At 56.3% G+C, this 15,957-nt stretch overlaps 5 protein-coding genes across 5 annotated transcripts; 1 reads left to right on the plus strand and 4 right to left on the minus strand.

Moving 5' to 3' along the window:
• Positions 1 to 488: 488 nt before the first annotated feature.
• IWZ02DRAFT_489087 (40S ribosomal protein eS25) lies at positions 489 to 3,113 on the minus strand (the record flags this gene model as incomplete). The annotated part of the gene is made up of 5 exons (XM_066769534.1): positions 489 to 511; positions 651 to 860; positions 1,075 to 1,129; positions 1,190 to 1,281; positions 3,101 to 3,113. 5 exons carry the CDS (start codon positions 3,111 to 3,113, stop codon positions 489 to 491), a joined length of 393 nt encoding a protein of 130 aa, XP_066624675.1.
• A 112-nt stretch (positions 3,114 to 3,225) lies between these two features.
• Positions 3,226 to 4,269, minus strand: IWZ02DRAFT_446983 (uncharacterized protein). The gene has a single exon (XM_066767259.1). The coding sequence runs from the start codon at positions 4,042 to 4,044 to the stop codon at positions 3,433 to 3,435; it is 612 nt and encodes a 203-aa protein (XP_066624676.1). The 5' UTR covers positions 4,045 to 4,269; the 3' UTR covers positions 3,226 to 3,432.
• Positions 4,270 to 4,378: 109 nt separating this feature from the next.
• IWZ02DRAFT_431651 (uncharacterized protein) lies at positions 4,379 to 6,804 on the minus strand (the record flags this gene model as incomplete). The annotated part of the gene is made up of 3 exons (XM_066766180.1): positions 4,379 to 4,830; positions 4,879 to 5,779; positions 5,839 to 6,804. 3 exons carry the CDS (start codon positions 6,802 to 6,804, stop codon positions 4,379 to 4,381), a joined length of 2,319 nt encoding a protein of 772 aa, XP_066624677.1.
• A 182-nt stretch (positions 6,805 to 6,986) lies between these two features.
• IWZ02DRAFT_210898 (uncharacterized protein) lies at positions 6,987 to 7,800 on the minus strand. Its single transcript, XM_066762690.1, has one exon. The coding sequence runs from the start codon at positions 7,653 to 7,655 to the stop codon at positions 7,170 to 7,172; it is 486 nt and encodes a 161-aa protein (XP_066624678.1). The 5' UTR covers positions 7,656 to 7,800; the 3' UTR covers positions 6,987 to 7,169.
• A 4,265-nt stretch (positions 7,801 to 12,065) lies between these two features.
• IWZ02DRAFT_447003 (uncharacterized protein) lies at positions 12,066 to 13,675 on the plus strand (the record flags this gene model as incomplete). The annotated part of the gene is made up of 4 exons (XM_066767260.1): positions 12,066 to 12,145; positions 12,215 to 12,219; positions 12,375 to 13,028; positions 13,105 to 13,675. 4 exons carry the CDS (start codon positions 12,066 to 12,068, stop codon positions 13,251 to 13,253), a joined length of 888 nt encoding a protein of 295 aa, XP_066624679.1. The 3' UTR covers positions 13,254 to 13,675.
• Positions 13,676 to 15,957: the final 2,282 nt, after the last annotated feature.

Here is a 15,957-nt window from a genome sequence, read left to right on the forward strand (position 1 = left end):
CTCGGTGTATTGATTGCTCAAAAGCTGGGGCTGTTTGGCAGATTGCGCCTTGTTCATTTTGTCCAGCCTGAGCCCGCATTTATGACGTTTACAGCGGATTGATCTCGCAGCACATTAAACCTTCATGGCGAGCTGAATTCAAGGAATTTCCTGAACTTGACGTTCGGCAGCACGAGAGTGCTCTGCAAAGGCGCGCAGTTAAGACACAGTTCAAGAACAGCACTCTGTGCGACGGGAAGAATCGCAATCCATTGCGGCATGAGCTGTGCCATTTTCGCTCGGCGTGGAAATCCCCAAGGCCCCTTGGTGCATTCTCATCCCCAGAAGTAACAGCCAGTCGTCCATATCCGTCGTAAAGACGCCGTGATGGTGATGAGAGACCCGCTTTGATTCACCGCAACAGGAAGAAAACAAGGAGGAAAAAAAGAGGTGTGACCGGTATCCGTTTCAAGCCATCATTTTTATTTCATCTACGACCCGTGGGGAATTTAGTCCTGACCGACAGCGCGGGCTGTATTGTTTGTTAGCAAGCGAGTTTTCGGAGAGTAACCTTGGATTCAACAAAGTCACTGCCGCCGTTTGCTCCAAGATGATCCCGGCTCCAGGCGGCAGCGGAGTTTGAAGGGAAAGGTTTCGATGTAGAGACGTACTGTAGACGCTGAGCCTGCTGTGACCGACAACCTTCTTGATCTGGCCCTTCTCCTCGAGGTCGGCGAGCGCCTTGCGGGCAAGCGAGCCGTTGATCTTCAGCCTGTCGACGAGCGTGGCAACGGTGATCAGACGGTACGACTGGACGTCCTTGGCGAGCTTGTCGGAGGTGGTCTTGTCGAGGACAACGGCGTGCTGGGCCTTGTCCTTGACTGTGCGGGTTGTCAGCGGCTATTCTGCTTTCTCTGCATTCGAGTTTGTGCGTCCGCCAGGTGTGGAGACATGTCTTGTCGTGCGGTGTGCGGAACGTGGAGACGGGAAGAGCTCAAGTCATGGCGTTTTCGAGGCGGTTTCGTGCTGGGCGATAGGAATGCGGTGCTGTCGTGCGCGGACGGGTTGGTGTGAGGAGGAGCGGCGAGAACGTACCCTTGCCCTTAGACCACTTCTTCTTTTGCTTCTTTCCTCCGGTCGCAGCGGGAGCCTGTAGACGGGGCCATTAGCGGCAGGGGAGCAGCAGAGGGGGCCATGAGCGGAGCCGTACCATTTTGATTGTTGTGTCGGGAGGGTTGTCGAAGGTCAGGTCGAGACGCTGCGACGAGGCCAAGGCAAAGTCGAAATTCGAAGTGTGGATGACTAAGCGACCCGCAAGCGAGAGCGCGCCTGCCCAGGGTGCCTGGCCCCGGACACCCCAACCTCAACCGGGGCATCTACCCCAGTGTCCACACCTCTCCCCTACCTACGACACTGCATCTATACATTGATCATCATCCGCCGGCATTCGCCGCTTGCTGCTCGTCGCTCTCCTGTAACCGCTGTCGCTGGAGATGAGGCAAGGAGCCCACGCGAGTCTGCGAGTCTGCGCGTCTCCATCAACTGCATCATCCATCATCCATCATCCCTCACATGTGCAGCACGCCAATTGTACCTAGCAACTACACACCTACCGTCCACAGCGCTCACATGTTGATCTGCACTCGTATCCCGGCGCCGAAGACGAGAAGGAGAGCAAGAGTGGCGCCCACGACGGTGCTCCTTTCGGAAGACCCTGGGTTATCAAGTCGCGTGTTTGACTGCAATGGCGGCCCCATGTGGCCTAGCTCCGCTTCCTCGCCTAGCTACCTTATCGTAGGGTGGTCGAACGTGGGGGGAGAGAGAGAGAGAGAGAGAGAGGGCGCCAAAAAACTACGCATCACACCAGACCGTGTCTTATCCTTTCTGCATCGACTGCCTGCCCCTAGGCGTTGCCCGGAGAAGCGCTGGCCATGCGTCTACTCCTACGGCTGGCCCTGTATGTATGCCGATGCTATGCCATGACACCGCCGTTGCAACTAATGGCAGGGCAAGCAAACTAAGCAAGCAAAAAGGCAGATCCTATTCTGCTTCTTGTGGCTGCAGTGAAAACATGGTGGTCGTGTCATTTGCTTGCCTGCTGGAAGCCTTGCACCATGCCATGCCATGCGTCAATGCCATGCCATGCCCCATATCAATGCCGTCCAACCAACGACTGACTGAGCGCCGTCTCGCTGGCTGGCGAGTGACTGGTTCTGCATGCTGCCTGCCGCACTCGTGTGGAACCCACCTGTCAGAACTGAGAGTGCGTGTGCTGCTCCGCTCCTCCCGCTCAATTGCTCGCACAAAGCCACCTTTTTCCCTTTCCCTCTCTCTACATCCCCACTCCCCTGCTCGCAGCAGCGGTCGAGTGCACATGCAAACTATTCGAATTCGACTGCGCCCACCTAGTGGTCTCTCTATCTCTCCCGCTCCCTGTCCGCCCTCGCAATCTTCTTCGCTTGCCTGCCAACCAGCATGCTAGCCTCCCACACCCGCCGCCGCCGCGTGAACCCTTGGAACAAGTAGCACACCACCACCATCACCACCACTTCTAGCGGAAGGCCATGCTTACAAAGCCAGGTCAGGAACACATTGCGCCTGCCAGCCAGTCAGTCAATCAGACCAATAGCCCAACTAATTGTGCCAACGGCATATGCTGAAGAAGGCGTTCAGCCACCCATCTCATCTCATCGCGTTGCATCGCGTCATCGCATCCACCCAGTGAACCCGCTCCAAAAATGCCGTCTCCCCTCATTTGTGACTCACTCCTACCAGACTTCTCGCTCCAACGTCGATTCGAAGTGTGTGCCTTTGTTCAAGCTGCCTGCCTGTGTGCCTGCCTGCCTGCCTGCCTGCCTGCCGGCCTGCCTGCCTGCCTACCCAGCAGCACGCACGCACGCACGCACGCACATGATGCCGATCCCGAAACAACAAGTAGGGTACCTCGAGCATGTACGCAGCCGTCGTACACGGACGTCCTTACCTGGAACCTGTGTACGTACCTATGCCCACGCACGCACGCACGCACTGGACCAATCAATTGCTGGCCACTGGAAACCTCTGGCAGACCGGCCCGCGCGAACGATCGCTTGCTCTGTCGAGAACCACCGACCGGTCTCACCGGTTGGCGGCATGGCGGGCTGGCTGGCTGGCCGTTGAGTTTGGTTTGTAGTGCCTGGAACTGTGCGGTGGTGCGACGGTTGGACGTGAGGTGTGGCGGGATGGGTGGGGTGGGTGGGTGGGTGTGCTAGATAGGTAGGTAGGTAGGTAGGTACCGCTCCGTGTACACGCCCGTGTACGATGTGTACTATACTTGCTCAACCATCGAGTGTACGTCATTCGTTAAGAGTCGGCAAAGTCAACCGTCTCTGACGCTTCGGCAAGGGAGGGAGACGGCTGTGGTGCTAGCTGGGTTGCAGATGGACACCACTACTCGACAGCAGCGGTGAAGATTTAGATACAAAAGCTGCAGCAAGGCGTGTCATCACATGCAAAACACTTCACCGTTGCAGAAGGCGTGCTAAAGGCAATAGAAATCAGTCCGCTTTTTTTGTAGATTTCTGCTGCCTTTCTCCGACACACGACTCGGGCCAAGAAAGAAAAAAAAAAGAAATAAAAGTAAAGGGACTTGGCCACCCGGTTGCATCCAAATGCCTGAATTAGAGTGGGCGCTGCGAGAGGGGGGGAGGACGAGAGGGAAGAAAAACACGACAGCAGAATAAAGTCGAAACCCAAAAGGAAAGGAAACGAAATAAAAGGACATAATGGCCAGCCCTCCTGCCCTTGAACTGTCTCTAATGCTTCCTCCGCTTTGGTTCCCCTCGGTCTCGCGCTGACAAAAACGAAAAAAAAATGGACAAATGGGAGTGAACACGTGGAAGGAGAGGGAGAAAACACGCTAGGGGAGAGAGGAAGCCGAGTCGACCGCGCCAAAAGACCTGAATGACAAAAAGGGGCATGTCTGCCGAAGACTGCGCGAGACGGGGGAGAAGGAGAAATTTGTGGCAAAAGAGAACATTGATGTAGCGGCAAAGACATTGCCGATGATGCCTTTCGATTTGACATCCTCAATGTTATACCTCGCCTCCATCAGTTCAAATGGTGCTCACGTTTCCTGGTTCGCTTGCTCCAACATACACACAGAAGTCGCTTGAGACGGTTTACGGGAAATTTGAGAGAGCAAAAAGGAGACCCACACGCTTGCAAAGAAAACCCGAACAGCCAGACAGAGGAAGCTGTCGTCATACCCAGAACACTAGGGAGAGAAAGGGGAAAAAAAAAAAAAAAAAAGAGAGCCACTCGTAAATGCAGCACAGAGGAAAAACAAGACCCCAGACCAAAGCAAGAAGAGGTGATTTTCGCCGAGTACGCCCAATTTTCCGATGACGGGATGCGGTCATTAGAAGAAATGAGTGTGAGGTTTTGACAGCTCATGGACTTCCATTTCCTGCGCCGTGTTAGAAAGTAGATCACCAGAGGGGGAACGCGTGGCACTGACCATCTTGAAAGAGTTGAGTTCCTCCTTGATCTGCTGCGCCAGCATTGGCGTCAGACGGTTGCAGGTGGCAATGTCTCCCCGCCTGTCATACTCGGAGCTAGACCAAGCGTCGTGAAATTGGATGCGGGGACTAAATGAAATGTTCCGAGGTCCACCGTGAGCGGTGCTAGGCAGGCTCTTGGTGCTGCCGGCGGCAAGGCGTGATGCACCGACAAAGTAGTCGTTCGCATGACGATCATCGCCAGGCGTGCTGGGAGCACTCGAGTTGGGCGTGTCCTGGTTGTGGGTAAAGCCAGGAGTTCCGTCGGCGGGGCGAACTTGCGGCGAAGGACTGTCAGAGCTAGTACCCGTACCTGTAGATGTCAGTTCCAGCCCAAGCGCGAACTCAACATCTGACTTACGTTTCAGGATACCCTTCTTCACAGCCGCCAAGACCTCAGCACGCTCCTTCTCGCCGCCCATAATGCTCTTCCTTGAGGAATCTGCACCACCACCCGAAACTGACAACGGTCTTTCAGACGCAGAAGAAGTGTCAACTGAGTTGCGCTCCAGCTTGGGAAAGCCGGTGCCTCCACCATGCTCCAGGGGGCTGGCATTCACGTTGACCTTTTCTCTTTCGGCTTCCACGGTAACCATCGACACTTGTGCGACGCTAGGCTGCACAGCAGAATCCGCAGCCGGCACGCCAATAACAGACTTTGGCCGGAATAGTCCCTTGAGCGAACGGCCACCTTTTTTCATGCCCTTGCCCATCTTTCGCAACATGATGGACGCAGAGGACGCGGTCGACGAGATGGACAAGTTGTCTGTAGATCCCGAGAAGACGCCACCCTGGCCCGAGTAGATGCTGTTGCCGATGCCAGCAGCCTCTTGTTTGGCTGCGATGGCTGCATCCTCTGGGTCAATGTCTTCGGCGGCGGCAGGCTGAGCGTCTCTTGCACGTGCCTTGTCCGACATGTTGTTCTCGGCTGTAGCCTTTCGAAGCTCTGCAGCGCTGCCAAAAGAAAACGCTCTTCTCAGCCTCGATTTGACACCCTTGTTGGCGGCTTCCTTGTCGTTCAAGGCGGTGAGTTGTTCCAGGGCCGGACTTTTCGCGCCCGCAGTGGCATCCGAAGCTTTGCCAGAGCCCGGTCGAGGCGCCGTCGACTCGTCATCGGTGGCCGGCTTGGAGAGAGGTGAAGGATTCGCCATGCGTTTGCCAGCATCGACCGACGAGCCGCGTGCTGGAACAGCAGGCTGTCGGACATCGACCTTGGGTGAGGGTGACCGGTGGGAGCTTTGCGCGTTCGGATCACGCTTAGCCTAGTCTAGTGTTAGCCGCCTCTGCAAATTATCTAGATTCCGTGCCGGCAGGTGCTTACCGAAGAGGGTCGATTGGACGACTTGCCCGAAGAGACGCTTTGCTCGCTAGTGTTGTGATGGTGGTACGAAAGTCCGTTCGTGTTGCCAGTCTTGACCTCTTGTCGCGCATGTTGCGGGGACAAGGTCGTTGCCGAAGTCAACTGCAGCGACTGCGAGCTCGGCAAGCTTCCCTCAGCAAAACCGCCCATGCTCCTCCTCCGATATCTTTTGGCGAGCTCCGAGCTTGACCGAGACAGCGTGCTGTCGTCGGCACTGCCGGTTCTGGCGTGGGCCGGACGTTGTGGGGCGCCCTTGTACAAATGTGCAACACCCGCCATTCCAGATCCTGAGGGAACAGCCGAGCGAGAGTCTTGAGTCAGAGGAGGGCTGGCGGGACCGGATCCATTGCGAGCACGTCGGTAACGGTCGGGCGAGGGTTTCGCGGACGAGTCATAGGCAGTGAGGGTAAGGTCAGGCACCGAGGTCGAAATGTTGATGGCCGACAGCGGCCTTGGTTCCATGTTTGGATTTGCTCTCGCAAAGTCGTCGGCCGACTTGAGACGCTGCTGTGACAGGGCAGAATCGTCCTTGGAGCCGGTGCGTTGGCCCGCGGATGACAGGTTGGACGAGGCCGACGAGGCCGTCGAACCCGACGAGGAAGAGGGGTGAGTGGCGTGGCCTTGGTTGTTGGGGCCAGCGGCAGGTTGGAAGAGCTGGGCCTGATGATAGGGGTTGACAGGCGCGGAGGTGGAGCGGTTCTCTTGGCGAAGTTGAGGGGTGGTCTGAAAGGCGTACGCTTGTACGGGCGTCGCCGAGGAACCTCGATAGCCTACGCCGCCGTTGTTGGTGTTGTAGTACTGGGAGCGTGGCATTGGAGGAGAGGACCGTGGCGACTGGTGGTGGGCTTGAGAGTCGGCAGCGGTCGAGGTATGCAGCATAGCGATGGAGGAGTTTGGCTGGACTATGGGCGCGAGTACCTCAGCCATCTGAGCGTAGAGGTGGTACGCGAAGAGGCTCTCGGGGTCGTCGGCAGGCAGCTGGCGTGTACCTGTGGTGTGGACGGAGCGTGGATTGAAGGAGGCGGAGGGCAAGGACGGTCGGCAAGCAGGTTCCAGGATCGACGAGAGCGCGATCTGGCAGCGGGAGCGGAGGTTTAGTTAGCTAGGCACGCGACAGCAGGCGGTGGGCAGGCGTGAAGGAGCGAGCGACTTGTTGGAGCCCGACTGGAGCCGATGGTCGAGGTCGAGTGTTGGGTCGGGTTAGGGGGACGACAGAGGCAGGGCAGGTGCCGGTTGTGCAGGAGTGGGTGAAGCAGGCGATGCGTTGTAGGGTGCAAGTTTACGTACCCCTTTCACTGAACAGGCCGGGGGGTGTGATTAGGCCAATGGCAGCGAGGCAAAGGACGAGTGGTGGTTCTATTAAAACAGATATCGAAGGCAAGGCGAGCAGGTGTTTTGAGACGGAGGTGGACGGCGAAACTGGCGCGAGGAGAGGTGGCAGCGCGTAGGTGCCCCGGAAGAGGCAACGATGCCTGGCTTGTCAGATGTGCATTGGAGGGTGCTGTGCGGCGGGCGGGAATTTGGACGGCGGCGACAGAGCAAACCAACGGACGCAGGGGGTCGTCGGGGGCGCGAGACTCGGGGCGCGGAAGGGACAGGGCAGGAGAGCGAGGACGAAGAATCCAAAAGACGACGGCGACGGCGACGACGACGACAACGAAGAGGGAGGAGAGGTGAATTCGGAGAGACGGGATTATTGGGAGCAGAGAAAGAGAGCGAGAGAGAGGGAGAGAGAGAGAGAGAATGGACGGAGGCCCTGGTGCCGGGATGAAGGGCATAATAGACCAAGAGACTAGGGACAGCAAAAGCCATCTGCACAACTAAGCCATTGCGCTGGCATCGAAACACACACCCAACGGCCTGCCTCTGCGCCGCTGTCTACAAAGGCCATGGCGTTGCTCATCTGGCCATGAGGGCGATGACTGACCATGAGGATGCCACTAGCAAGTGACCTCCGTTACTGTACCCTGCCCAGGTGGCTACATAAGCAGTGAAGCAGTAGTGGCCGTCGTACTATCACGACCGTCCAGGGTCCCCGCCGCGACGCATCAGTCAGGAGAAGCGCGCAAACCACCACCATCACCACCACCACCACCCCACCAGGTCGCCATTCGACGACACCACAGCGCTCGCCATCTTTCCACAGCTAGACGTTTTAGCGGCGTGGCCATGGCGCTACCCGGTCATCGACGTCTACACGCAATACGCGGCATTTCCGTCCCATGGTTCGGTGGCGGTCCCCCTGTCCTCTCCCTGGACTGCCCGTCAAACAAGTCCAATGTCGACCAAGACTGCTGGCTGGGCTGGGCTGGCGTGATAAGCCCGCAATTGTTGGCATAATTATCACCGGGTTATGGCGCGAAACTCTCACACCCACCTTTCAGTAGTTGCGGAGAAATTGCAGAGCCGCAGCACGTCCGAGTCAGGTCCTGTGGAGCCCCGTGTGCCGCTTGCTCCCTGGGGGCGAATTGGTTTTGTATACTTTCATCTCCGGCGCCCGGAGCGCTCATGGACGCTTCGAGTCCTCGCTGTGCTGCATTATCAGGAGATGGCTTCGATCGCCAATCTCTCCACGGGGAAGGGAAAATTGCCATGGTGGTACAGCTCTTGAATGTTCCGCTCACGGCCCCCCTGGACTTGTGTATGCGATGCGTCACCGCCAGTGGACTCGGAGCCACCAAGGGAACCACGATGCTAGATGCCGCCATGACAAGCCACACAGCAATCCTGCCGTCCAGTCGGTCCAACGAGCGTCATTGCGTGGCGTCTGGCTGAGAGCAGCATCCCGCGCTGCATGTGCTCGACTTGTTGCGAGGATGTGGACGGCAGTCTCTGTCAGCATGCAAACAAATGCCCGCGACGCCCAGAATGGAACTTTACCAAGTCCACTGCCCCACTGCGTTTGCTACAGTATACTTTTTTTTTTTTTTTTTTTTTTTTTTTTTTTTTTTGAAGCAGAGCCGTGCCTTTCTTCGCCTTGCTATAGTCAATGGCGCGACCCCTGCCGTGAAACACCTGGTCGCTCTGTGACCATCTTCTCCCCCAGCCTCCAAAGCCGTCAACAGCAAGGCCATGTCACCAACTCCCCAACTAACCATCTCTCGAAACATCCTGTTCGTCGGGACTGCGTCCATTTACCCGGAATTCGTCAAGGTGCGTAATTGGTCACAGTCCCCTTGCGCCGCGGCGACGCGGTTTCCCCTGGCAGCTGTGAACAAACTTCGTCCCCGCTTGCGTCGCTCTCCCTGCTGAGCCTCTGCTCGGCTTCGACACGTACGCTGGCTCATCGAGATCTCGCCCGTCAACGCTGGCCTCTGAGCGTTCGCCAGGGTGGCGACGTGCAAGAATTCCGATGACGCGCGACATTCCGCTGGACATGCAACCGGTCAGGTTCAGCAGCCATTGCCCACGCGCTGCAAAAGACCGCCTGTGCCGAAAAAGCAGGGATACTACCTTTCATGCCGCAATAGCTTGACGCCTCGCAGCTACACGAGGAGAAAGAGAGGGGAAAAAAAAAAAAATTTGAGTTCCCTTGGCTCCCGCGTTCGAGAGCGGCAGAGCAAGCCCCCCGGCTGCGAAGAATCGGAATGTTTCTGAAACGGAGCCTACCACAAAACTAGCTGACCTCGAGCGAGGGCGACCGTGACGACCGCCGTCTTTGCGGAGCGCATCTCATTGTTGCCGAGAGTCCTAGTTCCTTTATTCCAATCTACCTTGGGCATCAGGTGTTGAACTAACCCCCCTAGTATTTTTGCCCAAGTACCTCGCAGCTCAAGGTTCCCATGGCATCGTTGACATCAAAAAACCTCTCCTATTCCTGCGCAGCACATACCGGCCTCTCATCGCTGTAGACAGTCAGCATTCTATCGTGCTCTTTGTCCTCTACTCGTCACACGACGTCGTTGGAGTCCCTGCAGTCGCGGGCACTCAATTCGCCGAAATGCATGGCACATACCTAATGCGCCGGACGGCAACGCTGACTGCTCGACGTCGACATCGCCAGCCCGTACGAACGTGGGGTTTTACAGCATTCGCCCCGCGGCAGCTCTCTCCGCAGCTCCGAACAGGTCTTGTGCCAGTGCCATGCAGCGTGCTGATGCTCATGTTCCATCTTCGCCTTCAGCTGCTGATCCCACGAGAATTGCCACCGTAACAGCGTTCACGACGCTTCCGATGGTCGCCCGAGTCAAGTCCTATCGGGTTTGCAGAGACTACCCCTATCTTTGGCATCGCTGTGGGTGTCGTAAGAAATGACACTTTCTGGGTCTCGTTGCAGAGAAGGACGAGACTCCTTAGGCGCATATCGCCAATGTAGTCACGGACGACAGCTTCTTAGGCGCAGCTGTGGTTGTGAACAAATGCTTCCTAGATGCAGCCGCAATGTTGCGAGCCATCATTTTTTTTTTTGGACACACACTGAGGCATGACGATAGGCACTGGCGACATCCATGGCGCGAATCACAATGGACCCTCTCCTCCGGCTGGGAAGCCGGACAAGTTGCCCTCGACGACAACCGCAGCTGCTTTCCCGATTTGTGTTTGCCAGCGAACCGCGGACTTTTTTCTTGCAGTCTCACGGCTTTACCGCCGTGAATCGACACATGCATGCCCCGTCTGCGAACGCCTGCAGCCACCATCTACTTTTCCCAAAGAACTTGCCTCCAGGACCTACTTCGGGGTTGCACCTTGTTTCACAATCCTCTTCGAGCCGACCAACATGTCCCAAGCAAACTCGTCCTCGCGCTTAGGATCACCACGCGACACCTCGACGTTCGGACAACTAACGTCAATCAATTTGGTCAACCAGCCGATTCGGCCCTTGACGCCTCACCCGTGGCCCTCCGATGTCAACCGCAAGTGCAGCTCCTGCTGTCTTTAGAAGGTCAGTGGTGATCTCGGCGGCACGTCTTGACTCGCACTGTTGGCCGTACGCACAGTTTCCATAAGCAATCATCAAAAGCGCGCATCAGTACGTCACCAAATGACCCTGAATGACCCTTGGCCTCTGGAGAAACGCGCTACCGAGCACGGCTCTCGACATCCTGCGCGGCATTGAGCCTCAAAAGGAGCAATTCAGAATGTCCATCACTCGCACCGTTCCATCGAGTGGCGTCCTCAATGCGTTTTCCACAGATCTCGTCGAGGGTCTGATTGTCTGATGTTTGCCATGCCCGGCTGTTTATGGATTCCGCGTCCCCGTGGGTCAAGTCTTCGGATTTAGGGATGCGAGTCAGATGCCCTGCATGTTTTTGATGCCCGCGGCCACCTGTAAAATCTATACACCGTGCTCTCCAGAGCAACAACACGGTAAAGCGGACATGTTGCCCGTGAACGGGTATCGTGCTTCACCGCTTATCAGTTAGCAGATTTTCTCATAAGCTCTCAAACACCTCGCTTGCGGCTTTCGGCACGATCGAATGATCATACTTTGACGTCCTTCTTTCGACACGGGCGATGCGTAACGAGGCCGCCGTTACGCGAATGCTCCTCAGTTGCAAGCGATGATTCCTTGGGACTTAGCCAAGTTTATGCGCAAAATACAGAGCTAACTCGACCATCCGTTGGTAGCATTTCAGTCGTTCGACAGACGTACGTCCAGGGCGATATTCTAATGTAGGGCTCCCTTCTTTCCATACCTCTAGTGCTACAGTTTTTATCTCGTGTTCAACCCATTGGCGTGGGAGGTTCCAACATCTGCAGTCAGAAGGATCCGAAGCCTTGAAGGATTCGGCAGCTAGAGGACGCTAAAGGCTCAATCAAGCTGTCACGCAGGCGGACGGATCACCACACTGCTTACGAATGCGCACAGAAGACACTGACGCTATGTTGTTGAACGACACATGCCATTTCCCACCGAAGTCTTTTTCGCTGATTGTTGTTTTACCTTTCCAGCAATGTTTCCCTCCCTGAAGCTCGAAGCCAAGGCCCCCATCGACGAGGATGTCTTCGCGAGTCTAAAAGTACGCAAGTATCGACATATGGTCTTAGCTCCTCCCCTTCTCGGGAGCGTCAGTCGCTAGGTCTGCTATTTTAATCTCTCCACGGTCAGGTCGTTGACTGGCTACGATTACGGGTTAGGACGACTGTCTCTTCTTTTGGAATGTTCTCGGCCGCCTTTGGCTGTCCAGCAGAGCAAGCGCCACGATGGCACGGTGCAAGCTCGCGCCGCCGCAAAGAATAGCCACACGATGGCGGCTGTGCTGGCTGTACTGTACTGGCCGTGCGGGTTTCGCTGGCTGGCTGGCTGGTTGCCTCCCGTCCTGACACGGTGCATCAAGGCTCCCAGATTTTAGCTGCGGTCCGAAGCGACGTGTTCGCGGTCCTAATTGTGCCTTAGATCTGGTATTTCCGTCTCGGGACGTGACGGGCCCACAATTCAGTTTCGAGCCGCTGCGCAGCAGTTGCGGGACACGGTCTTCAATGCAAACAGGTTAGGGGATCAAAATCTTTACAATCGCTGCCAGATTCGAGACTTTGCGTTGACTGGGTAGAGTAAGCTTCTATTGATTTCCGTGCCCGTCAGCCAGAAGCTGATTGCAATCAGCGGCAAGAGTGGCAGCAGCAAGAAGGCGTCCCTCCTTGCCTGTTAGTCAGGAACCCCGGGAAAGCGGAGACAGGATCTGGGGTTTGGCCAGAGGCAATTCTGCACTCAACCCGCGGCGGCGACTGCCTGCTTGCCAAGCGCCCAACGCAAGGGGATCCCGATGCTTCTCTGGCTGTAATTGCATGCATGCGCGAAATTCTTCACTCCCAAGACGGGAGTTGCACGACTCAGTCGTGTTTGGCTGTCGAATTCCTTGGGGACGAGCAGGCGGGAGTAAACAGAGGGACAAGTGGCGTCCTTTGCCCTTTTGTTGCCCCGGCTCAACACACACACCTTGCCGTGAGTTGTTTGCGGGCATCAAAACGGCTGTCAGCCTACTTGGTTGCTTTAGAGAGGCGTTGCCAGACAAACTGTGGGCAAACGTCGACCGTCATGATGGTACAGCTGCGCTGCCGGACAGCAGGTAAGGCAGAAACTGTCCAGACCAATGACGACAGCACAGGAACACGACACGTGCATGGCATCACCACCAGCCCGTCCCCGGACCTCCGTTTTCCGTTTTCCGTCGCCCGTCTTCCGTCTCCCCGTCCATGCCAAACGGATGAATGTTCGACGGACGACCGACCTTCCTTCTGGACCTCTTCCTCTTCCGTCCCCGGGCATTGGGCACGAAGCCGCGCTAGCTGGCTGGCTGGCTGGCTGGCTGGCTGCCTGTCCCAAAAGCGTTGCCGAGTGCTGGTATGTTGGCCCAGGGCTGGAGCCACGGCGTTGGTTCATCCTTGCTGTTGCTGTTGCCTCTCCGGTCAGTGTGGCGGATGAAGTAGGTCGGTAGGTTAGAGAGGGCTGTCTACACTGTCAGACTTTGCATCTTTGTCTCCTTATTTTCGACGCCTTGATCTGTCGTTACTGTGGATGCTCTTGACCGTAGCCTTTGGGTCTGGAGACTTTTCTGGTCAATTCCCACGTCCGCTATATTTCAAAATTGTCGTTCTCGCCGTCTTCAAGAATCTAGTCGACAGATGTCGGTTTCAACGTGATGTACAGCATTGGTATTAACTGAACAAGCCATATAAGCCTCGACTTTCCACTGTTGTACCTCTTAAATTCTCTGGTCAATGGGTCCCTCATTTCTCCACACCTCAGAGATTCGGATGGAGCTACCCAACCTTGTCAATGCACATGGCCACTGTCAGAAAAAAGGAAAACTGCTACATTCTCATATCAATAGCAGCGTCTAAAGCCTCAATTTACTACCACTGTTTCCATTCCTCTTCCCTTCTCTTCTCTTCCCTTCTCTTCCTGACATTCCGCCACTGTCCACATCATCATGCAAAGAAAAAATAATCCTCATGGCTCAACATCAGCAGACAGACAGCCCTTTTGCCCAGCTCACATCAACCCCCCCACAAACCTCACTTCATCCACGTACATCGCCACCTCCCCGTCCTTCCAGCCACGCATGTCTCGTCCGTCCTCTCTGTGGCAAACAAACCCCTCTCCCCCCCTTCCCCCAATCTTTCCCCACACCCTCCATCAGCTCGCGCGCGCGGGCGGGCGGACGGACGGACGGACGGGTAAGCGGCTGCGGCACGGCACTTGATCCATTCGACACACATCTTCCATCTGCCATCTTCCATCCACATACTCCAGCTGCGTCACGTAGATTGCGAGGGAAGTCAATTTCTCGTACCGCATGCCGCATGTCGCATGTCGTGCAGATTGCGTGTAGAGGTAGGAGCTCGGCAAATGTGGCAGGTGCTTTTGCGCTGTACTGCAGTTGCATGTGGGTAGGCTGGGCTGGGCGCGTCGGGCTCGCTGACTGAGCTGGGTACCTAGCTATCTATTTGCTTTGGACACACGTACATGAGAATGTGTTTGGTTGATTGAGGATGGATGGATAGGCAGTGTGGATTGCATTGATTGCTGCCATCTGCCACTTGCCCGCTAGCTGGCTGGCTGGGGGGCAGCGCGTACTAGAAAGGGGGTCTATTACAGCCGAGAGTGGTGCTTGGATAGACTCGATGCGCATAAGTTTGTGGGGGGGGGGGGGGGGGGGGGGTTTTCTTTTCTTTATTTCTCGATCCAGCTGCGTGGGGTTGGCGCTGTTGAGCCTCCTGAAAACCTACCTAGCTTCTTCTGCAAGTCTGCCACGCGCGCTTTCCAGAGCAGGGGGAGGGGAGGGGTGGCTTGTACTGTACATATGGGCATGCGAGGAGGCGGAGGATTGGTGTGTGATGCGATACTAATGGCCCAAGTCGGTCGAGATTGAGACAAGTGGAGGAGCTGCTGATACACACCAAATAGGGCACTGCTGTTATGATCGGGGGGAAACATCATGGTGCAATGCATACTAAGGAAGCGTCCTTTTGGCGCGAACAGCATGACATCAAGGCGCCCAACGATACCTTGTTTAGAATGTGCTTCTCTTTCCTTTGCTCCCCTGTCCATTCTCGCACGCTTGCCTGCTTGCCTTTCCATCTACATATACAGCCGAGCACGGAGCAGAAGGCTACGTGCAGCAAAAGGTGATACGAGCTCCTGCATGTGCCTGTTCACTGGCTCAGTATGCAAGTCATATAGCCCAGACAAAATCTCAATCGCCCAACAACAGGTCCAACCAGCGCGCACCCACCCCCTCGCGGTGTTGCAACAAAGACTCAGCAGCACGGTACATAGCGTCACTTGAACAGCGTGCCCGCAGAGCCAGACACACTATCTCCATGCGCATACAGCACCACCAAGCCCACGCAAGGAGGCTCCGCGTGCATACATGTCGTCCATTCAAAGTGCAACAGGTCGATGCAGCAGCGGTGGGGGACACAGAGGACGGGTGTTTGACGAAATAGACGTGCTCGGGTGGGTGGGTGCACGGCGTGACGAGCGTCATGATTCATGGGTTCTAGAGACCGACGATTGATTGATTGTCTGGCGATGCCGGAAAAGAAGGTGGGCTGGGCTGGGCGGTTGCACAACAGGATGGGAACGGATTATCGTGCCGACCAGCTACTGCGGGATGAGATGGACGAGATGGTTGGATGCAATATGCCAGATCGACGGCCGCATGGGAGGCGATAGGAGCAGTTTGAATATAGGAGAAAAAAGAAACAAGTGGGAAAGGCCGGATTGGGAAACCGGCGAGGCGTGCCTATTGGCCTCAACTTGGATGCGCGCACACGCGAGTTTCGTGGACTGCATGGTCAGACCGGGCCAGCCTGCGGATATGCATGCTGGAAGGCTGATCGCTAGGTATGTAGGCATGTAGGCAGCCGCTGGACAGATGGACGACTCCAGCATCATCCAAAGCAGAACGTCCGTCCGGCCGGCCGCGGTGGCGCGTTCAACTGTTCAAGGGACGAAATGGAAGGCACTGGACAACGAGGCTCGAGCTTCTTGGCCAGCAGCCCACGACGCGCCACATGGACGAGCAGCATGTCAGGCCGACTGCGGTATCCGCACGTGGCGTCGTGGTGTGGAAGCGGCCAGCAATCCAGCCAGGCCAAAGAACGCTCCAAGGCAGGGGACAACGGGCATCGAGA

Source organism: Phyllosticta citriasiana, assembly GCF_038021145.1.
Source record: "Phyllosticta citriasiana strain CBS 120426 chromosome Unknown IWZ02scaffold_4, whole genome shotgun sequence".
Taxonomy (NCBI): domain Eukaryota; kingdom Fungi; phylum Ascomycota; class Dothideomycetes; order Botryosphaeriales; family Phyllostictaceae; genus Phyllosticta; species Phyllosticta citriasiana.

Bases quoted from the DNA above. Each gene is read 5' to 3' on its own strand.
- IWZ02DRAFT_210898 (XM_066762690.1), bottom strand. From the start codon at position 7,655: ATGCCCTTCATCCCGGCACCAGGGCCTCCGTCCATTCTCTCTCTCTCT.
- IWZ02DRAFT_446983 (XM_066767259.1), bottom strand. From the start codon at position 4,044: ATGTCAAATCGAAAGGCATCATCGGCAATGTCTTTGCCGCTACATCAA.